This window comes from Blennius ocellaris, assembly GCF_963422515.1.
Source record: "Blennius ocellaris genome assembly, chromosome: 11".
NCBI classification, from domain to species: Eukaryota; Metazoa; Chordata; class Actinopteri; order Blenniiformes; family Blenniidae; genus Blennius; species Blennius ocellaris.
This window is the reverse complement of record NC_137660.1, coordinates 11296971-11320537: the sequence shown is the minus strand read 5'-3', so window position 1 is coordinate 11320537 and position 23567 is coordinate 11296971. Positions and strand designations below refer to the sequence as shown.

Genomic DNA, 23567 nt, shown 5'->3' with positions numbered 1-23567 from the left:
TTAAGTGTTCTCAAACTAAATACATTTTAAGATGGAAGTGATCATATTCATGTATTTTGACTCAATAAGGTTAATTCACAGCATTTCAATTTGCTCAAATTCGTTAGTCCAATTCTCATCCAGTGTTTTAAATGGCCCGTTATCATTTGGCCTCTCTGAAACTTTTCTGGCCCTCACATTGATCCAAGCGGTGCATCCCTGGTGTCGTCGTTAGAAGAGTGACAAGTAAAGATGTGGTCCTGCACCAAAGATCATTTGTCCCATCCTTCAACCTCAGAAACATCCAGGAGGTGTAGCCGTACCTCTGCCCTCTACTTCTATTCGTCAAGCGCCGACAGCTTGTAAACCCGCTGAGGGAACAAGTCGGCTGCATCCTGAACTGTAGAGCCACGCGCTGTTAAACAATCTCCGTCAAAGTGACCCAACAAGCAAAGTTGGGCACGTTCACGATCATGAACACGCGTTAATCACAATCGTGCAGTAAACGTGGGCACCTGACAGCCAGCAGGTCACGTTTAGCTCCAGTCTGCTTTAGTTTCAGTGTTGACATAGGATTCAATATGCTCCATTTAGCCCTTTATGTTGAATTAATATTAATATTAATATCAACCCTCCCCCCCGCTATAATCCTGCTTTCAGAGGAATTCAAAAATGCTTTAAATGTCAACATTTTTAGAATGCTTTTATACCTCCATTACTGTTTCCATCCTCACTCATGTGTAACATTATCAGCTCGTATGTTGCACGGATGCCGATTGAGAGTTCACTGAGTGAATTCAACCGGTTAAAATGTTTTTTCTCACCTCTCCTGTCAAGGCGCTGATCGACGTGAAGTATTTGAGGACAGCTCCTCTGAAATCTCTCACGCCTCATATTCTCATTGGGTTTCAATGTTGGACTTGTGAAAACATGACTGATGTAACGTCATCCCATATTAGCTGTGCAGAATGAAGGCCAATGAAGACCCACATGTTGCACACGGACCTGAAATCGGCTCTTGTTGTCTTTGGCCTCATTCGGCCCCGAGCCCGGTTGCTCTGTGTTGTGTTTCGCTTCCCTGGTTCAGATAATATCCTCGGGGGTCTGTGTCTGGCTGGGTAATTGGGCTGAAAAGTATAAGTTGGTTGAATTGAGCTTCGAGCTTTTCTTCAGCTCATTTTCGAAGCCAAAACACTGCAAATTCTCTTGTTCCAGCTTGTCAGCAGTGAATATTAGTCCCCCCCGTCCCCTCGTCCGCTGTGATAGTTATCGAAGGATCGTCAAGATTTTTGGCTGTTTCTGAAGTTTAAACGTCACATCCTGGAAATGTTTTTCACTTTAGCGTTATATTGCCTGAGATGTTGTCCTGTGACTGACTAATAGTTTAATCGACTAATGGTTCCGGCTAGAGAGTGGAGACCACTCAGTACGTCATGGTAATAGCATTTAATTGCAGCGCTGCTGGAGACGACTTCTCTCAACCTCATCACAGAGAAATCAAAGTCTTGGTATTGTCAGAGGGGCCTTTTATATGTAAAGCAACAAATCTCATTTCTACCACCATGATTTCAGTCTGCAGCAGCACCGAATGGTGGGGGAAAAAAAGAAAGAAAAAAAAAAAGAATTCTTCAGCGTAATAACTTTTCTGGCACAGCATGTTGAAGTGGCACTTTCTGCTCTCATAGTTTCATATGAAATTAATTTTCCTTCCTCGTAACAAGTTAATTAAAATTCCAGCTGAACGTGGGTCTAACTTCTGAACCCGATGAATGATTTCAACTCATTAGCAGGGGTTTCGACAGGATCACACGTCGGCGTGTACGATTTCGGTCCTGTCTGAGAGCTTTCTTGTCGTATTCCTTAAGCTTTGCTCATCCCCTTGATCTGGCCTCCCTCAGGGGTTTGCTGATGGAGAAGGCGGCTCCGGTCATGAACATCATCCACAGCATCTTCAGCCTCATTCTCAAGTTCCGGGCGCAGCTGATCGCACAGCCCTGGGACAGCCAGCAGGGGGAGGCAGTGCACCCCAGCTTCATTGCCATGCAGCAGTCGTACAACACCTTCAAGTATTACTCCCACTTTCTTTTCAAAGGTAAGAATGGAGAACATCAGCTGGCATTTCCGCTGAGTACGAATTTGCTTGCTTATTTGTTTTCATTTATTATTCAGGAAGAAGGTAGTTTTAGTCGAGCAATGCTCTCTCTTCTATGGCTGTACTGATGAGTTTGATGATTCATTTGTAGCTTATCTTAACTCCCAATAACTCACACTTACGGGTTAGAGTGATCAAGAGTAGCGGGCCCGTGGGATGGGTTAAATGCAGAAAACAAATTCGTCACAAGGGGACCATTAAAGCTTCCTGCCCCCGCTGATTTTCCTAATACAGCGGAGTTCACATTGCTCTAATGCATGCCTGTTTCTTCTCCTCTCAGTGGTGACCAAGCTGGTGAACAGAGGCTATCAGCCTCATTTAGAGGATTTCTTGCTTCGCATCAACTTCAACAACTACTACAAAGACTCCTGATCCGCATGTGACGTGTACGTGAGCCAAAGGTGTCCCAACATGCGACTGTGCACAATACACAACCCACCTTCTCCTGCCGGCGTTTGCGCGTCAGGAGTGTTGATGCATAAACGGCACAAAACTCCCAAAACAGGACAGAAAACTCCCCCCAGACTATTCTGATGTGAAAAGGATTTAAAATGGCTCTTCAGATGTGTAAAGATATTAAGGCCTTATTTCCAGAGCTTAGAACACCTTTAAATTCATCTGCATAATACGACATAGAGGTTAGACCGAAAACTCCAGCACTCGCTCCACAGCCTTTCAATTCCTTATCTGTTTGCTTTAGTAATTGCGCTCTGCTTCTCATGTACATTTGTATGCTGCCTGTGTGTGATACGGATGTCTCCAATGCGTTTTGTGTTGCAGCCTGTGCTCAGGTGTTCCTACAAACTGTACAGGCTCTGGGAGAATAGAAATGAAATGGAAATGCAAAAGCTTTGTTTAATAAAATGTATTTAAAAAAAAAAACCCTATCTTCCAAAGCTCCTTTATCACGTTATGAAAAAACATGCTGGAGTAAGAAAAATGACTTGTAGTTATTATAGAAGGCCATTTAACATGCTTTTTTCGGGGGGGGGGGGACAAATGAAATGTAAAAGCTTTTTGGGTCGTGAAGTTTGGCAACTTCAGCCGTTTACTGAGGGGGAAAAAAACTGAAGGGTGAAAGAAAAAAAAATGCACTCCTTGCTGTATTATGGAAATGTATTTTTCTCCACCACGATGAGCTGGGTTTCTCCTGACGGTGCACAGTGTACAGAGCAGGAATTTATCAAGACTGAGCAGCGTGGCTTTAGCGAGTGCGATGGGCTGCAGCTGGCCACACGTAGAGAGAAGATTTACTTTCTTCGCCGTTTAGTGGAGCCATCTATCAGACAAAGAAAAACTGGCACCGACAACGGTGTGAATCATTAGGGTAGACAAAACTGACGACAATGTTAATATTCACACATCCAAGGTGGGAAAAGATCCTGTAAAAAAATGTAAAAAAAAATTTAAAGTTACTTTTTAGTTGGAAAGATTCTGAAGGAGCCACATTTTGGAGGTGAAGTGCTCCCTCTGGTGGATAAATCTTCCCTCTTTAACGAAAGAATCCTGTGATTCATTGTTGTGGCATTAAAACCTCAAAGAAGAAATCCCAACACACATTTTGACAGTTACAGTGAACAATAGTGACAACAACTTGATTTTTAAGTTCTTGACAAACTCGAGCAGCAGGTTCAACGGTTTCAGGGCTTCATGTGAAGAAATGTGTGACTGTCCACCGTAGCAGGTATTGTACTGTCATTTATCCTCTACTGAGCTGTGATTGATGACATAACATGAGGAAAAGTATGTTCACACTCTGACTTAATCAAGTTAAAGTCCAGTTTACTAACTGGAATTGTGCTTTTTGTTTCGTTTAAGTTGCTGGGGAAGTATTTGAAATGTTGAAGGAGAGATTTATTTTATCCCTCACGTTGGCGAGTCATTTAAATGTGACCCTGCTTTTTTTTTTTTTTATATATGTCTGGTGTAACAAATGTTCAGCCAAACCTGAGAGGAGCGTCCTTCTCCTTTTCATTACAGTGTCACAGACGTGGGCTCGAGGGCAGTGTAGTGAACACGAAAACAGATTTTCTGACTCATAGATATGAAGAAAGATGAGCAGTGCCACAAGAAAACGCGTTGGTCAACACAAGGTAACGTTTAATGTCAGCTTCTTTGACCACGTCTTTAAAAAAAAAAATTGTCACAGGGATGCAGTACTCGGTCTCCCACTATGCATCCAAATTACTGTCAGAGCAAAAGAAAACAAACAAAAAAAAAACAACAACCTGAAGAACAAAGAGAAAATAAAATCTGCACAGGAAACTCACAGATCAGTTTCTTATTAGTTCTTCTGCTTTGATTAGCATTCATATGTTGAAGCAAAGAGCAAAACTGCTTTTCCAAGAGCGCATGATACCAAACCCTGTTCTGCCTTCATGCATTGCTGTGACATTTCTGAAGACCTTTTTTTTTTTTTTAGTATTAGCACTCAGAGAAGAGGCTTTAATCTTCTTCAGAGGAAACGAGAGCGAAATTGTCATTATTTAATCATGCACAGCAGCATATTGACTCAGCTTAAACATGGTGTAGACGCTCAGACGGATCATATTTACACCGGCTTTCAATGAAGGAGCACAAAGGAGGAGGTTTCAGGACGGCTTCGTCTTAAGACGCATTTTGTACAGGTGGTGTAAACGCCTTTTAGTGGGAATCCTTCAGGTTGCTACCCTGGAAAAGAAGGGGCAACAGTGCAGAAGAGGACAGACGCATCCACTTGTTTAAGAAGCACATAATCATACCAGAAAAAAAACAAAACATTGGTCTTTCATTGTCTTCAAATCTTTGACATTTCTTTGCATTAGTGCATCGTGGAGCCGCCACCAACTGTTCTCATTTAACAGATAAAAGCCTCGGAAGTGCAATAACTTCTCTGTACAGGAGTAATCAAGAAATGATAAGGTAAGAACAAGTTAACGAAACAGGATTAAACTCTTCAAACAAGAACACTTCAAACATTGTAAACCTAAAATAACAGCGTAAAACTAAATAAATCATCTCACTGACGCATGTGAGAATATTAGAAGACAACTGAGCACAATCGGTACCGGCGCCGGGGTCCCTTTTCATGTACATGCCATTAAAAACAATTCCCCCCCCAAAGCTCCAACCTCAAATATCCACGTTCAGATCGCGACCACAGAAAACTATACGGCGCTCATAGAACGTGATATAATTACCTTCTTTTTGTTCTCCTGTTTAATGTGGTCCAGTCAGCCCCCTCCTCAGGAGATCTAGTAACACAGGATCAGTGGAGGTGAACTACACGCTCTAGTATGGCGGTTACGGTACCAGAGTTAGCGCTAGGGGGCGGTAACCGTGGTCCAGGGAAAGTCCACTGTCCTGGGCGGGGGTCGGATGGTGGCCCTGGGGTTTGTATTAACTATAGATTTTTTTTTTTTGGGGGGAGGGGGTGGGGGGTCCTGAGTGGAAACTAGGCCTCAGATTCCAGATCCTCTTGTCCCGCACCATCGCTTGTTTCTCCCGGCTCCGGATCCAGGAGCAGGAACTTTCCATCGTTGGTTAGAGGCATGTTCTTCATCAGCTGAGCCAGCGCTTCTGGGTCCTTGTTTGAAAAAACAAGACAAAAAAACAAACAAACCTCATTTCAATTCTTCATATATGCTCCAGAAATTCTGAACTGACCTTTTTCATCTTGATGTTTTACCACTTTATGAAGGTAAAGCGTTCCCTCTAGTGGATACATAATATCTCCAAGTCACGGATATTTGTTTTTTTCTGGTCTCCATAAAAACACTAATGCACTAAAACCTAAAAAACATTACTCAGAGTTTGTAAGAAGTGGCATCGCCTGTGGTTTCACTGACAAATTATGCCACAAGTGGTTATTAAGCACATCAAAAGTCGTCTGGAGCAGCGACGACACTTAGATTTTGAATTTTACTGTAAAACAGTGACTGAAGTTCCTAAACATTGTGCAAGATAAGCTACAGTTTAGAAGCTTTTCTTCTTATCTTCGAAGGTTAAAAATGTTAATTTATCTGGTGGAACCTGAAAAAAAAAAATCATCTTTTCTTTCTTGAAGCAGATCTACATTTTCAGAATTGACTTATTCATTATTACCTTCTTTGCTTCTGTGATTTCTTTTGCCAAATTCATGGTGTAGCATATCTGTAAAGACAGAAACACGCGAGTGGGTTTAGCCTGAGCCCACAGGTTTCGGCTCTGTAAAGAATCAGCCGCTGTTGATTCCACCTTCTCGCCCTCGGTGTTGCTCTCGAAGACGAACGCGCTGAACGAGGGCTCCCCCTCCTCGTCGCCCTCGCTCCAGTCTCTGCCCTCCACCACGAACCCAATCAGCCTCCCGTTCTCCTGGTGGGCGGCGAACTGGCACACCTCTTCAAGCTGGAACTGAGGAATCGGGAAGGTGTTTTAAAAAAAAAATTCTAATATGTTACTGCCCGGTGGTCGAACTAAAGATATTACTGGTTGAGTCTTTTGGGTACTCACGCTGATTCTTGTCACCTGAGTCTGAGGGTCAATCAGCCTGAAAAGAGAAAATAATAGAGCAGAAATCACTGCATCATTTCTCCGAATACCTTCACTCATGACAGGAAACAAAAGGACTTTGTGGCTGAATGAATGCAAACCAATCACAGGCTGTAAAACTTCTCACGAGCTGGAGATTCAGCTCTGATTAAACACTTCAAATGTTCCTTTCTCTCTTTAATCACTTCAGCCGCCAACTTTCTCGCTGGTCGTCAACCCGTAGTGACCGTCACCAAGAAACACGAGGGCAATCATGTAAATGTACGCACAGGTGGTCACAAAAAGACTGCGTTGATATTTGGTCAGAGATCAGACATGAATCTCAAAAAGTGTCAGCTGGAGACCCGGCGAGGAAAAAGGACGATTCACTTATTTGCCCCAACATCTCTACATGCGTGTTTAATGTGAAGACTTCAGGAGTTTCTGTGATGAAAGTTAAAAGAAAGTTTGGGATTTTAAGGAATAAATTCAAAATCTCCTGTTTAACCTTTCTTGAGAATTCAGTGTAGAAAGTGAAGTGATCCAGAATAGTACTGGAGTCGTCCTCGACAGCGCTTTAATTAACCGAGGGCTTCAGGGCACTGGAGCTGAGCACAGCCGACAAAGGTTCTCTTATCTAAATGTGAACTGACAAATGTGTCCGAAAGACAGTTTAAGTTGGAGAATACAGTATAACCTCAAATACCTTTATGATGTTGTATTTTTAAATGTTTTCTTTGCAGATGGTCCATCCCACTATATTGCAGCCCTGCGCTACTATAAGAAAAAAAACCAAAAAACTGAAGTATTTGTTTGGAGATTGAGGTTGATACCTGAAGCTGCTGCTGGTGACCATGAGGTGGGACTCTGTGGTCCTGAAGATGTTGTGGATGGCCCGTGCGGCCAGCACCTGCCTCATGGCCTCATAGATGACCTCCTGATTGTCGCCACAGCGAACCGCCATGGAGCCCAGGAAGCGCACGGCGAACACCTGCTGCAGGAGGGAGTCTGCACAAATGCACAGCCAGGGGATGAAGACAGACGCGTTCACAAGCGCAGTGAAGACACTGAGCCGGAGACAAGAGTGCACCATTAAGGTGCGTGTGGAACAGGGAAATGGTTACCGTCGCTCTCCGCTGAACAGTCATCATCTGTTTCTCCAAACGGATTTGTGCGTCTGTCAGGATGGGAGCACACAAAGTAGCAAAAAAAAAAAAAGAGCCAATTAAACCCCTTGTGCTGTGCCATTAAGACCCATTCAGCTTCCTGGAAATGGTGTAATAACCAGGATGAGGCCGCTGTTTAGGAAATTAGTCAGCACCTCAACCCTGGCTCGCTCTCTCTCTCTCTCTCTCTCTCACACACACACACACACATTTCCTGCCTCAGCTGTCCCCTCACCTCCCTCCGGCTCTGTTCTGGTCCTGAAACTCGGAGGCTGGCAACATGATGTCAAACTGGATGGGCGTCCCGGGGGCGATCAGGTCCTCTGGTTCCGGAGCGGTCTCTGATTTCTGGGAACCCGAGCCCGTGGAATGAACGCCTCCCGGCTTCGCCCTGCAGCGACCAGAAAACAATGAGTGAAAATGAAGGGGGAAGAAAGCCAAGAAAACACCCAAAAGATCCACGGCTTCAGAGACAAATAATTAAAAAAAAAAAAATCAACTTTTGTCAAGAGTCCAAGAAAAATGTAGGGTGTCTGTGTGCATTTTACACATATGCACAATTATTTACAATCTTCAGCAGAAGATTCTTTTAATCAAAGGAACAAACTTATTTCTGCCACGTTGGTCATGATTTCCCCCCAAATCAACGGTAAAACAAAGGCTGTATAAGGAGTTTGGATCTCTATCTCGAGAGAATCTTTTACGAAAAGACCAAAAACAACAAAAAGTCATTTAATCAGAGAACGGAAATGTTGACATTAGCAGCTTCCTGTTGAGATGAGACAAGACTGCAGTAATATATATTTGTTAGAGGGATGCATATATGGGATTGATAAAAATCATCAGACGTAAGCTAAAACATTTAATATGAGGATCAGCCTGAAGATTATACGAGAAACCAATGAAGAACAATGAAATATTTGACTTTTACATAGAAATGGGTGAAATATTTTTGTTACTATCAACTGACTTCAAAGTATTATATTCATATGTTTTCGGCATTTTGCTTTTTTAATATTGAAATAATCAAGGTGTTTAAGACTAAACTGAAGAGATGAAGCCTCAATAAGAAGCGAAGAGCGGGGAGACGTCACCACGGACCAAATTCAGTGTCTTCTGATGTCTGCATGGTACAAACACCGCCAAAAATGAAAGCAGCATTGAAGTTGTTTGTCCAATTACTTTTCACATCATCCTCAATCCACTGTGCAGCTGAAAAGCTGAGAATTGCATCAACGTGCCATTAGTTATGGTCCTGACTGTATGTTAACAGGTGAAATAACACGAATTAATATAGTAAAAGTAGTTCTCTTGAGTAGAAGTTCACAGGTTCAAAGCCCACTGCTCCTAATGTGTAGTTAAGGTTATCGATGGGAGAGGAATAATTTCCCCAAAGGGAACAATAAACGATAATGTAACTTATCTGTTTCGCTCTACAGGTGACATGAGTGAGATTTCACATGTCTCCATTAAAACAAAGCTTTTCCTGAGTGCAGCCTCATGTTGAATACAGAAACACAGAGCGATGAACGGATTCAGAGATAAAGAGCTTTGAATGGTAAAACATTTTGAATGCGGTTTGATGAAGAGTTGTTTTCCTGACACGTTCCACGTGTAAACCTTCACAGACCGAGGACAAACGCAAAGAAGGTGTCTCGTTTTGAAGTGTTGCAGCGAAGCTCCCAAACTTCACATTTATGGCGTGAAATATGTGAACGTCTGTCTTCTTCTCCGTGTGTCACACAAACGCTCACAATAAATCTGTTTAGTTTGGGTTTTTTTTATATCGAACAAAGAGCCAGAAAGTTCACACATTCAAACAGATGTAACAAGTTGAAACGTGACCCACATGGCTGACCTGTCGGGGTTGGGTGAGCCCTCTTGTCTCTTCTCGAAGCTGGTGATGGGCGTCACGGCCTGGATGGCGGTTTGGTTCAGTCGGATGGCCACAGCCTGGAATCAACAAGTGGATCAGTGGGCGAGTCGCTGAGGACAGTGGAACTATTTCTAAAAATATTCAATGTTTTCACCAGGTCTCAACATCACCTCAATGTGTATCTTTTATGCTTCATTTTTTATTTTTTTTTATTTTAATGCAATATGATGACAATTAACACCTCAACAAATGCTTAAACTTATATAGTTTGAATGAGTTTATGAATAACTGCGGAAAGTTTTCAATGACTTTTTTCATTTTGAGTTATAAAGATAATAATAAAATACTATAACAGCGATAACTCAATCTGATATCTGTAAAATCATCCCGTTTTAAGACGTTATTCTCCTTTTCTCTGCTCTGGGTTGTTAAAGTCTAAACAGCAGAAACAAGATGAGTTTCAGGGTAAATAATGAACACATGAAGAGGCGGAATCAGACTCAGGATAACAGTTGTTAATGACATTTGTTTTTACTCTGTGAATAAGCAAAAGGCAAATACAAATACTCAGTCAGTGGATAAATGATGACGCAATTAAACTGGATCTATATTTTAGGTTTTTTTGCAATGAGTCCTCACAGAGCCGCGACTTTGCATGTGTGTCAACAGTGAGACAAGCTGATGATTAGTACCTGAAACCTGTGACAATTAAAGGTGTTAAAATTCCGAGTGATTACCATGTGAGGAATAAATAATACGTGAAAGGTGAGAGATGCATTATCCTTGAGTCCTGTCGTCTGGAAAACCAAATGTTTTGGTTTGGGATGGAGGACGCTCAACGTGATAGAACCGTAGCAGGAAAGAACGACTTCATATCGAGTGAGTGTTTGTGGTCAATACGCGGCGACGCAGCAAATATCTGCTGTCCAAATCAAATTGCCGACACGAGTGAAGACAAAACGAGTGTTTTATTCCGTCTTTGTCCAACTTGCCTCTCTGTGTGCACGAGTGTGTGAAATCTTTACCTCTGGGTTGTCTGTCAGGTAGATCTGCCTGGAGATGTTGTTCACCGTGCAAATCCACTGAAACACAAGCAGATCTGGACATCAGGACTTTCTTCCAGCCTCGATCGGGGGAGCCTGAAATCACTTGACTGATACCAGCTGTGACAAGCCAGTCGCATGTGTTCAAGCACAAAGCCCAGCATGAGCAGCACGCAAAACGAGTCTCGACAGCTCCCCCATTGCTCGGCGACAGATACTCGTAGCAGGGAGTATGTCCGCGGTATAGACGTAAAACAACGGAGATCAAACGCAGCTGTTTTCTGCTGCCTTCTTTCACACTTACTTCTTCGTACTCCTTTTTGCTCTCAGCTTGCAGAATCATTGACCTGGAGGGGATTGAACAAAAACGGCGTCATCGTTTGTGTGTTACTCATCATTGAGGCACGTCGAGGGGGGACGGAGGACGTACGTCTTTCCTGACGGGGAAGTTATCTGGAAGCAGTAACGCCTGTCCTCGCAGTCCACGGCCATGACGGAGCTGTTGTCCAGGTCCAGCACCATGCCGCCTGCCACGGCCCCCCGCGGTTGGCACATGAGGTTCCCTCCCTGGGTGAAGAAGTACAGTCGGTCCCAGGCTGTCGTCACCAGGCCTGTTTTACTGGAGAAAGAACCAGGAGTAAGAATTCAGCTTCTTCTATTTCGTCTGTCGACGTTTGAAAGTCTGTGTCTCGTTCCAGACAGAGAACAGGTGACGCTTCCTTTCTAATACGGCTGATCAAGTATTGCAGTGTAAATGTCTCAGAGGGGAAGTGGTCTGTATAAAAAATGTGCTCTACCACCCTAAACAAAGTCCTCAATACCACGTTATTGCCTTTCTGTAATAGTTAAAGACAAATTCTTATCCACGACATCCATTTGTTTAATCCATCAATATTTGGTGATTAACTGTGACACAATGTCTATGAGTCATTTCATTCCAAAACACAGTGAGGTAACTCACTTCGCATTGCTCCTCTGTAAGCTCCCTTCTGTATTGTTTGCACACAGAAGTGTTCCCTAATAGATTTCCTTTGCCCACGACGCCCTGGGTGACTCAAACCCTAAACCACTTAAAAAGTAGAAGCAAATGTTCTGCGGCCTCGGCTCCACCTGACGAGCGTCGGAGGCTGCTGGCAGCCGCCGTCGTTCAACAGAATGGAAACCTTTCCTCCGGTGTCACAGACATTTGTCAAAGACTTTGGATGTATATGAGGGAGAAACAGAATTTGACAGCTCTGACATTTCACTAAATCACAATGCGAGCTACGCTGCAGTTTTCTCCCCTGAAGCCATTAAGGAAGTTTCCCTCCTCATACATCTAGCCTACAATAAGCTGACAGCGCACACTGTCAACATGTTACTTGACCCACCTTGTCTGCTGTCACAAGCCCATTGTTTACTGTGTGTGTGTGTGTGTGTGTGTGTGTGTGTGCGTTTTGAGCAACTTCAGCAAGAAAAGCAAAAACCATTACGCTTCAGTCTTTTCTTGGAAATTAAAAATCTGCATGTATTGTTGTACCTCCTGGCAAAATGTGACACAAGTGAAATGAGAAAGGGATTTTAAGTTCATTCTTCGAACACGTGCGTCCACGTACTCGGAGAGGCTCCGCACGAAGCAGAAGTGTCCTTGGATTTCAAACGGGGCAGTAATGAGAGTAATTAATCTTACTTCCTAATGTTGAGGTAGCCCGCCTTCTGGATGAGCGTGCGGTTGACAGACTCGGAGTCCGTATCTGGCATATAAACGGTGTCTTCCACCGACAGAAGCTCCCTCTGGGTCATACGCATGCCCTCCGCCTCCGAGTCCAGCTGGGACTGAATACTACACAGACACAAGTTTTAATACAAGCAGAAACCATCAGATAACATGTCTCAACACTCATCAGAGGTCATAATAAAGTGGGTTTTTTTTTTTTTTTTTTTACCTTTGTGTCATTTTGGACACAGAAGAGAGAAAATTGTCCATCTTTTTTGACACCAGCTCGATCCCCTTCTTGAAAAAGCTGATCTGCATGTTGGGAAAACAACAGTGAGACATCTATATATGGTTTTATGGTCACAGTCCCATGCATGATGCGAGGGTTAAAGATTTTTCTTCAATTTTGATCATTTTCTCAATCTAAAATTGTGTCTGTGAAGGACAATGGAGAAACAGACTTGAGTCCAATAAAGGATAATGACTCAAAAAGCTATTGTGGTTCCAGTAAAACAATAGGTTTAGTTAATTGCAATATTTGGAATTAAAAATCTTCAGAATAAAGAAATTGAAGTTAGATAATATTGGCTCTTTCTGATTAATAAAGTTCATATTTTATGACTTTTGTGGTTATTTTGTGACTCCAAAATGGATGTGGCTGCGAATGTGGCTCCAGCACACCGCGTCAGATGAATCCGTGCAGGAGACGGATGATGACGGCGAGGTTTGGCTGCGGTACCTGTGCCTGAGTGTAGCCCAGCATTGGTTCCAACATGGCCACTCTCTTGCGATACTGCAGGGCGTTCAGGGCGCAGTAATACTGCAGTGAGGCCGAGTGCTGCTTCCTCCGGGTGTAGGCCACCTCCTTCACCAAGTCTGCCTTCAGCTGTTTCGGAACAGAACAGTCGGGGGTTAAACATACAAATGTCAACATACAAATGCAGTCATACATACGCAAACACGTCGCCTCGCTTGTGCACACATACAAATGAAGAAGCGAGCGAGACGACAGGCTGACGTGTTGGAGGGACACACAAAAAACAATGCATCTAATCTTTGCAGACGTGACACAAGTTGGTATACTTCACATGTTCGTAGCATTTCCATTGTCTTTTGTCAAGCTGCGAAACATTTGTCATCGTCAAACTGAATATAACACTGGGAAACTATGGCTCGTGATGCATTCATGATAAACTGCTGACAGATACAAGTTGCCCAGAATGAACAGAATTCAACAACAAATGCAAATAGTTGTGGATTCCCATGTGTTTCTGTTAAAGCGACAGCGAGCCGCTACAGATAAGCTAAAGAGCTGCATGTGACTGAAAACACCTGGTATAGTTTTACATCCGCACAGGATCATCTAATTACAATTATTTGTATTTATGATGGTTATGAAACACTTCCACTGCATCAAACGAGAGCGTAACGGCCCTGTAAAGCCTCACGCAGCCTGTGATGAGCTAAAACGACTTCCATTAGTGAGGCTGAGAAAGCGCTTTATATTTACACCACCTTCTCGTTCTCCCTCTTCTTGGGCAGCCGGCTGTACTTGACCATCGCTGCCTCGTGCTCTGTGAAACAAGAGCAGCGGCATGAGTGCGAGGGAGTAAAATACATTTGTGATTCTTCCTCAAAGACAGTGAAAAGCCAGACTCACCATCAGTGGCGATGCCGTGGATTTCCTTCAGCGTGCTAATCTCTGCAATGCACGACACAAATGTCATTAAAATATAGAAAGTAGTGGGTCACCTTCCTTCTGTCTTTGAGCCAATGATCAGCTCTACCTGTGAGGTCTTTCTCTCTGAACTGGATCAAGGGGAAGACCATGCCGTCAGCCATCTGGTTGGCGAGCTCGGAGTGAAGCGAGTTCAGCTGGACAGCACAGGACAGACCACACGTGTCAAGGGTGAGCACCTCGCCAGGCATCTTGAGGGACACCGAGCCATTTTAATATTTACAGTAACATCTCCAGCCAGCAAGCTGGAAAATAACATTTTCAGTGAAATAACGAGAACACGGTGCCTCCAGACTTCATAATGAAACCGTGCTGTGGAAGAGTGCATTTCATGAGGAGAATAACAAAACTTGTTTACGCTCTCCTATTGGTAACGGGAGTGCGCGTTGGAATAAGCCGGCAAATCCCGCATTTATGCCCTCAGCTTATCAACAACTGCAACATCTAACGAGCTGACGCTGCGGTTAATGGGAACAGTTTAGTGGGTGCTAAAGTTCACAAGATTAGGTGCTTGTAGTGGATCCAACTCCCATTGTGAATGGAGTTCCCCCGCCCCACACGTGGAGGTAAAAGGTCATTCGAAACAATCAGCCCGTGTCCTCTGAGCATATGCGTGTGTCCCGGGTGCTGACTGTGCAGCCCGGCGGACCCCCTAGTGCCACCAGTGACAGGCCCATCTGTTTTGTGTGTATACCCGGCCGTGCACACCGCTTCTTCGTCAAACCATCCCTCCGCCTGCTGCTGCTGCTGCTGCTGCTGCTGCTGTGGCGGCGGCGTCCCTCTGTTCATCTATCTAGTATGACACACATTAAAACCACCCCACCGTTCCCCTCTCAGACAATCAGATCTGCTCTTACACGGACGACTGTCCCCGGGCCTTTTCATCGAGGTCATTTGCTCCAGGTGAACTATTCTCCGTAACGTGATGAGGAACCAACTCCGGGCTCGGCAGCAGTTTATCATCCCTCTCCAGGTGCTCAAGGTGCAGTTACTGACACTCGCATCGAGCGAAACACAGCACAGGCCTTACCTCCCCTACACTTTTGGCGAAGCTCTGCAGCATGGCGATTACTTCCTCGTCTCCTTTCCCAAGGGCAAAATTCTAGACAGGAAAAATTAGAGCGGAGACGAGTTTAGGCTGTGAAACGGCATAATGTGAAGCTCGCGTAGAAGAAAGGCCACAAAGGTAAAAAATAGCCCATCATGCCAGGGTTACTGGCACATCACATCCATGGGACAAGGCCAAACATGCTGATGAAGCCGGAGCGGAGGTGCTGAGTTTTAGCCCTCGTCTAATGGAGGTAATTCAAATGGATCAGTGGCAGCTCAGTTCAGAGGTTTTTTCTTCTTCTTCTATCCAGCATCCACTCAGCGATGCAAAGTGGAACTACAAAGTGAGCTGAGCCACACAGCTTTAATTTCCTGCACTTAAACAACAATTCAGTTTTGTCTTTAGCTGTAGTTTACAGCGTAAAATAAGACTAAATATTTAAACAAAAAGAGAAACATGCAGCTGACACGTACAAAATGACATGGAGACACAAGTTCAGATGTTAATAATCCACAGTGTGTCTCCACAGCTCTTCCTGACAGAGGTTTGGAGTTAAGAAGATCAATTTCTGCATTTTCTTTCACTTAACATATTACTTAACACATTTGAAACACATTTGGGTTTATGTCCAGTCATCTGTACTTACTTTCTTCTCGTAATCCAGAAGTTGCTTCGAGAGCTGCTCTGTGGCGAGACCCATCTCACTCTGTGCGGTTAAAGGACACATGGATTAATACATGGATTAAGCTGGAATTCCACCACTTCTTTTGATTTCCATAACGTGACGGCATAAAAGGAATACTGTACACATAAGCAAATGGTGGTTATTGTGAAAATTGATTTAGAAACTACATATGTTTGATATTCAAATGCATGCAAACTGTGCAGCCCGACAACTAATAGCATCACCACTGCCACACATTCACCTGGTCGTCCTGTTAGCTACTTGAAAAGTCAAGATGTCAGCTGTATTCTCTCTTAAGTCTAGATGAAAACCATATGTGTACATATACTGGACCAGTTCATCAAAGGCACAATCACAAATACACATTTAGCCCTAATGGCATGTCTTTGAAAAAAGAAAGAAAAGAAAACAGAAGGCACCCCGATATAGAGAGGCCTTTTTCCGAGGTTGAACAGAATAATTATTACCTACAGCTTGTAGGAAATGTATGTTATTGAAGTTCTGCAAAGGAGGTATATAACTACACAAATCATGCAAGAGAAAGCTGCATAGACTGATGCATACTGTTATCATGAAAATCTGTGTTTTGAAAACAAATGAGGATATTCCTAAATTACCCCCCCCCCCCCACCCCCAATAGTCAGTGTCAATCAATCATGATGAAATATAGTTCAAATCAACCCAAAAACTGAAATCATGTTGCCAATTCATGTATTTAATATTGTATTAATAGTTTATAATTTCTCCTGCGAATGAGAAAGTATTTCAATGCTGCTCAATTGTAAAAAAACCCAAAACAAAACAGCCATCATAGAAAATAGTAGCTGTTTGGTAATTTTAGATGCTCAGTATCAGTTAGTTAAAAATAGTTGGGGTTTTTTTCATGTCATGTTAATATTAGGGTGTAAACGTTATTTAAACAAATCAGGGTTCAGTTGGCGTGTGAAGAAAACAAACAAACATCTTTCTGTCTTTCTGTGCCAGTCTGTGTTTTCACGTGGGAGAAAACTAAAGTGGCGGAGTGTTTGAGTTGTGTTGAGTACCTGAGCTCCAAACACGCGCTGCATCGATTGCAGCAGCTTGTTGGTGTAGTCTGTGAGATTCCCTGCATCTTCTTCAAACACGCTGAGCAAAGAGCGCGTCTGTAGGACAGGACAACACACAGAACTTGAACAAAAAGCAATATTTAAATGATGTTACCACGCAAAAAATGCCAGACGCTCTCCAGTTGTCAGAGGTTATTAGATGGTTTTCACTCTTTAACTATATTACAATTTAAAAATTGTCCTGTTGACACTCTCTGTCCTCATATTTTTGTATACAAATGACAAAGAATATATGAACTGCATGTTCCAAAGGATAGTGTACCAGTTAGCAAGCTCGGTTCTCAACCAGAAGAACTTATATTTGAGACTTTACATGTTTTGCATGTGCAGGTGGTTTTTTCTGGGTCTCCAGTTTCTTCAAACAGTCCAAAACAATGGATCTGACAAAAACTGGTGATTCTGAAATTGTTTGTTGTGTGTGTGTGTGTGTGTGTGTGTGTGTGTGTGTGTGTGTGTGTGTGTGTGTGTGTGTGTGTGTGTTTGTACTCTGCCTTCAGCCATAGTCAGCTGTGACTGGATGAAGCACTAAGAGAGATGGACGTGACATTAACCACATTATTTTCTATTATAAGAGTCTTCTACTCGTCTTAATTTCTTTCCAAGGGTGGCAGCGTTTTTATAAAATCACCATGGGAGCTCTAGCATGAGTGGGAATTATTGTAATGTTGCACAATGATGGCTGTAGAAACCATTGATGTGAAAAGTAACACTGTGAGAGGATTTCAGACTTAAGACAAGTGGTGTTACAGTGCATTAGCATTTGTTTGCACTAAAGCCAAGTGATATTTTTGAATTGTTGTGTTGTTATTTAATGGTTATTACACTCTCTCTTTTCCGGTCCAGCTCAAATTGACATGATGTGGCCCCTGAACTAAATCGATTTGGGTATGTCACACAGATACAAATAGAAGCTTGGAAAGAGACCTGCAAAGTAAGAGATGACAAAGCACACTGCTGAAAGTTAGGAAAGGAGAGGTGCATTCAAGTGCAGCTTTGAAAGGAAAACAAATGCATAATGATTTGACTGCAGGCTGCCTATGCAAACTAGGAAAATCCTGTCTGAGTTTTCTTTCTTTTTCCCCTCTCTCTCTCTCTCTCTCTCTCTCTCTCTCTCTCTCTCTCTCTCTCTCTCTTTCCTTGAACAGGTGCAACAAGGCAGGGCAGATATGGTAGAGAGAAACACACCCAGTGGGTGAAGTCTGTTTGATTTTCACTTCAGCAGACATTTAGAAAAAGACAGAGCAATTTCAAACAAATCCCCCGGTCAGTGCTGGCTATGTTTGCATTCTAGAGAAATACACCTGGCTTCTTTGTTATTAAGAGAAGTGCATTTTAAAGGACATAACATTTGAAAAGGAGCCGTGAGCCTCCGGCCTGTTGTACTTCATGCTTTTTGCATTAAAAAAAAGGGGGGGGGGGGGGGGGGGTTCTGCCCTGTTTGGAGGATGAGTGATGCAACAGCTTCCAGAGTGTGGATGTATTCGCAGCACCATCACGCACATTCATGTGCATTATGACTTGGATTGGTTAAACAACAACATTTAAAAGCTGTAAACACTGATCACATGACACATAGATATGATGATGACACAGCCCTGTTGCAGGCTCTTGAGTAATTCTAGGGGCGTCCGATAATGGAAACCACTCCCACATCCTGGAAATAGGGCCCGGTTACGCATCAGAAGAGGATTTTAGTCCGAAATCTAACGTAATCCAACAATGGAGAATAAAATGCTGTCAGGGAAACGATGCTAGGTGAGCTATGTGGCTGTGACTGATACCAGTCTGAATGCACATCTCAATATTGCCCCTGACATGGGGGCAGTAAAGCCCTGTGGCTGGAGGGAGAAAATACAACACTGGCACAGAAGCACAGGGAATTATGACAGGTTGCCCAAAGTTTAACTGTGTTTACAGAGGCCAGTGCTGTCAGGAGGATCACATTCCCATAATAATGTGCCAAGTGAAAGCTGTCATCGAGCAGTGGAAACAGCCCACCATCGGCCACGGGACCCTGTCTGGAAGCTAACTGCTGCGCTGGTAACGCCTTAATTACCAAAGAAATGTCTCGAAGCATGTGTAAACACGGGCAGGCCTACCTGAGGACTGTCCGGTAACGCGTCCTCCAGGAGCAGCTTGTGATGTACGGCCGGCATCTTGTTTAGCAGTGGAGGAGAAAAGACTGGCAGCTTGAATTATTCAGACAGGACTCAGTTTCCCAGAAGCCTTTTCGCGGATGAGGGGAAACACGTAGGCCCACGTCTGAGATCACCCCGCCCGAAGCGAGGGACAGTCTCCAAAAGACATATTTTAATTATTTTATACAAATTTGTTTTGACTTAACATTTTTTGCTTTGTTTGCTCAAAAGCTGCCATGCTATGTGAATGACAATAAATTAGAGCAAAGCATCGTTCCAACCTTTCATTTCAGTGTAAACAGTGACCCCATGTGGTCATACTAGGAACTTCAGAGTTCATTTTCAAAATCAGAGCAGAATATAGAGAATAGTTTATTAATCCCATAAGGAAATGTATTGATGTATTGACCAGATTTGTGACACACACAAGGAATTTATTTTGATCATCTCAAAATATGATTAAAAAAAAGGTATCAAATACAAAAACATTGCATTCCAAATATGACAGACCTCGACAGGACTCCGAACACATTGTTTTCGGAAAGCAACACAAGTACTCTTAGAATTGAACATTAAACCACCATTTAAGAATCCAGAAATTCATATTTGGACCTTTCTATTCACTCAGCAGTGTAGGTAATAAAATCAAGCAAAAATGTTGAATTCATTCAAAGTCTCTTCTCTAGTCATATAGCTGCTTTTTATATACCGTTACATACAGGATAACATTAAGATACCACATCATATCATATTCATATTTTATATATGAATATATATTTATAATGTTATTACATTATAATATAAGGTATCATTATAGTCTCAGTGTATCCTATTATTTTCTTTCTTCAATTTCATTATTGGTACTATACAGTACTTACTGTTGTTACTGTTAAATATTTATCATATTAAAATATTTAATATCTCATCAATGCTTTATCAACAGAAATCAGAAAAAAAATAGAATAGAATAGAAAAAAATGTGAAATTGGATAATTTCCAACAGCACACCTGACTATATCTCGCGGAACACCAGTGTGCCGCGGCACAGTGGTTGAAAAACACTGTCCTAGAGAAACACACCCAGGGGGTCTGGACCTTGCTCCTGTGAACACCAGGACTGGGGTTTATTTCCCCCCCAACAGTCCCTCTTTGCCACCGGTTCCACAACCAGGAATTCCTGCTCCTTTTGTTAAAATCTTCACTGCTTGATGAGTTGAAATTGACGCTGCTTCAAACCTGCTTCTCCGTAACATTTAAAGAACTCTGAAAATACACTGACTTATGAACTAAAAAAAAAGTTTTGTTTTTTTTACACTAGAGGTTGTTTATCAGCAGCTACACTGGATCATATCTGTTGTGTGTGTTTCAAATGTGATGCAATTCTTGCTGTGGTGTGGCTGTTAAACACGTCAAAATGTGTATACATGTGAATAATGAAGCAGAGGGAAGCTGAAAATACCTCCCAAAGGCATCAAATTACAGATGAGACATTCCCATGACGTAAAACAAAATTGGGTTTTATTTACATATTTAAATAACAGAAAACAAACAACAGGCTCCCAGAAAATGGCGTCTCCGGTTCACCATTGGGAAGCTCTTCTCTTCTTCTGTTGTTTTGCTTTCTTCGCCTGTCTTCTGCTCACAAACTTCTTTCCTTGTCCCAAATCTGAAAAACAAAATGTGTTTTGTGTTAAATGATGCTGGTTAAACAGCCTATCAACCAAGGATAGTGCAGCTCTATAATTAACTAGATATAAAATAAAGCCCATCCAACCGATCCAGTCATTTTTCAGTTGAATAACAGCTTTGTCTTGTCATTGAGGCGCTTACTTTGATTATTGTTGGGCTGGTTCTTTTCCGTAAGGTTGGAGGAGCAGTCAGAAGTTGTGATCTTTGTCTCCTCTTTATTAGGTTGTGGTGAGCTTTAATAAGCAAGAAGGAAAATTGTTAGTTTCAGTTCAGTTAGTCTTTTTCCTTGAAATACTAAAACTCCTCAGAGCGGTAGAGTTTGGACAAATACCTGTTGACAGAGGCGGCAGGTTGTTGTGGGACATGTTGTGCCAGGGCCTGGTCCTTCTTGTTCATGTCAGGCAGACATGGTTTAGGGGCCCCATATTTGCAGTGGGGCCAGGTGATGCTGGCAAATAGTGGCTCAATATAGTCATATTCATAAGAAAGGCAACTGTCGCACTCCTTCAGGGGTTTGCTGTAAGAGTTCACATTGGAAGAGAAACATTACAGGCCAATACACTCTACAGCTGGCAAAAGCACAGTGATGTTGAATATTTGTAACACTTAGCAGCTATTGTATTGGTCTGTTCGTTTAAAAAGACTCAAAATCATCAGAGATAAAGTTTGGACAAAATACCTGTTGACAGTCTCTGCATGGTCCAACTCCTCCAGGTGCTTTTCGTTGGTTGAAGTCTTTTCTTCAGTGAAGGTGATGCTGGAGAAAAGCGGCTGAATATAGTCATATTCGTAAGAGTTGCAATTGTCGCACTCTGCCACCTGGTTGCTGTTGGACCTGGTGATGCTGGCAAGAAGTGGCTCAATATATTCATCCTCCTCAGAGCTGCAGTCATCAGATAGATAAACATTACAGGTCAATACACTCAACAGCTTGCAAAAGCACAATGATGTCAAATATGTGTAACACTTAGCATCCAACTCATCATTGGGTCTGTTTTAAAAGACCAAATCATCAGAGAAAGGAAGTTGTGACAAATACCTGTTGACAGTCTCTGCAATGTCCAACTCCTCCAGGTGCTTTTCGTTGGCTGAAGACTTTTCGTCATTGAAGGTGATGCTGGCGAAAAGAGGCTGAATATATTCCTCTTCCTCAGAGCTGCAATCATCACACTCCACCACATGATTGCTGTAAGAGTTCACATTGGAAGATAAACAGTCATTACACAGCTTGCAAAAGCACAATTATGTTAAATATGTGTAACATTGAGCAGTTATTGTATTTGTTTGTTTGTTTAAAAAGACTCAAAATCATCAGAGATAAAGTTTGGACAAAATACCTGTTGACAGTCTCTGCATGGTCCAACTCCTCCAGGTGCTTTTCGTTGGTTGAAGTATTTTCTTCACTGAAGGTGATGCTGGAGAAAAGAGGCTGAACATATTCATATTCGTAAGAGCTGCAATTGTTGCACTCCACCACATGGTTGCTGTCGGATCTGGTGATGCTGGCAAGAAGTGGCTCAATATAGTCATCCTCCTCAGAGCTGCAATCATCAGATAGATAAACATTACAGGTCATTACACTCAACAGCTTGTAAAAGCACAGCAATGTTAAATATGTGTAACACTTAGCATCCAACTCATCATTGTGTCTGTTATAAAAGACCAAATCATCAGAGAAAGGAAGTTGTGACAAATACCTATTGACAGTCTCTGCAAGGTCCAACTCCTCCAGGTGCTTTTCGTTGGTTGAAGACTTTTCTTCAGTGAAGGTGATGCTGGAGAAAAGTGGCTGAATATATTCCTCTTCCTCAGAGCTGCAATCATCACACTCCACCACGTGTTTGCTGCAAGAGTTCACAATGGAGGATAAACAATCATTACATTCAACAGCTTGCAAAAGCACAATTATGTTAAATATGTGTAACATTGAACAGCTATTTCATTTGTTTGTTTGTTTAAAAAGGCTCAAAATCATCAGAGATAAAGTTTGGACAAATACCTGTTGACAGTCTCTGAATGGTCCAACTCCTCCAAGTGGTTTTCATTGTTGAAACTCTTGTCTTCACTGAAGGTGATGCTGGCGAAAAGAGGCTGAATATATTCCTCTTCCTCAGAGCTGCAATCATCACACTCCACCACACGGTTGCTGCAAGAGTTCACATTGAAAGATAAACAATCATCAAACAGCTTGCAAAACCACAATGATGTTGAATATTCATAACACTGAGCAGCTATTTCATTGGTTTGTTTGTTTGTTTAAAAGACTCAAAATCATCAGAGAGAGAAAGTTTTGACAAATACCTGTTGACAGTCTCTGAATGGTCCAACTCCTCCACGTGGTTTTCGTCGTTTGAAGACTTTTCGTCACTGAAGGTAATGCTGGCGAAAAGCGGTTGAATATATTCCTCTTCCTCAGAGCTGCAATCATCACACTCCACCACATGGTTGCTGCAAGAGTTCACATTGGAAGATAAACAATCATTACACAGCTTGCAAAAGCACAATTATGTTAAATATGTGTAACATTGAGCAGTTATTGTATTGGTCTGTTTGTTTAAAAAGACTCAAAATCATCAGAAAGACGATGAGAGGACAAATACCTCTTGACAGACTCTGCGAGGTCCAACTCCTCCAGGTGCTTTTCTTCAGGTGAAACCTTCACATCTAGAAAGAACTCTTCCTGCACCGAGGGAACCTCATGGCTTGTTCTTTCCTTGCCATTTTCCACCTCTTCATGCACGTCCTTCAGCTCTTTTTCCA

The 23567-nt window shown here is 42.5% G+C and overlaps 2 protein-coding genes across 3 annotated transcripts in view; one reads left to right on the top strand and one right to left on the bottom strand.

Moving 5' to 3' along the window:
* The window catches only part of tubgcp6 (tubulin gamma complex component 6), a 28414-nt gene extending 25508 nt beyond the window's left edge, over positions 1-2906 (top strand). The window contains exons 24-25 of the mRNA XM_080504570.1: positions 1878-2071; positions 2412-2906. Of these exons, the coding sequence (XP_080360696.1) occupies positions 1878-2071; positions 2412-2503 (286 nt within the window). The 3' untranslated portion in view covers positions 2504-2906. The remainder of the gene's footprint in view (positions 1-1877; positions 2072-2411) is intronic.
* Positions 2907-4214: 1308 nt separating this feature from the next.
* appl2 (adaptor protein, phosphotyrosine interaction, PH domain and leucine zipper containing 2) lies at positions 4215-19207 on the bottom strand. 2 transcript variants are annotated; one of them, XM_080504328.1, is made up of 21 exons: positions 19080-19207; positions 16918-17016; positions 15836-15895; positions 15169-15240; positions 14188-14275; positions 14061-14102; positions 13916-13974; positions 13140-13286; positions 12630-12712; positions 12374-12526; positions 11135-11323; positions 11009-11051; positions 10687-10743; positions 9635-9738; positions 8021-8176; positions 7744-7796; positions 7453-7627; positions 6602-6638; positions 6347-6502; positions 6215-6262; positions 4215-5696 (listed from the first exon to the last, which is right to left on the bottom strand). In XM_080504328.1, exons 1-21 carry the CDS (start codon positions 19134-19136, stop codon positions 5565-5567), a joined length of 2010 nt encoding a protein of 669 aa, XP_080360454.1. In that variant the 5' UTR covers positions 19137-19207; the 3' UTR covers positions 4215-5564. The 2 variants fall into 2 exon arrangements, with proteins under 2 accessions (XP_080360454.1, XP_080360455.1); XM_080504329.1 differs by having other exon boundaries at positions 9644-9738.
* Positions 19208-23567: the final 4360 nt, after the last annotated feature.

Excerpts from the sequence above, each read along its gene's own strand:
- appl2 (XM_080504328.1), bottom strand. The coding sequence starts at position 19,136 with ATGCCGGCCGTACATCACAAGCTGCTCCTGGAGGACGCGTTACCGGAC. Across the intron at positions 15,241-15,835 it reads TTCTGGATTACGAGAAGAAA|AATTTTGCCCTTGGGAAAGG; the intron begins GTAAGTACAGAT and ends TTTCCTGTCTAG. Across the intron at positions 7,797-8,020 it reads CAGAACAGAGCCGGAGGGAG|ACGCACAAATCCGTTTGGAG; the intron begins GTGAGGGGACAG and ends CCATCCTGACAG.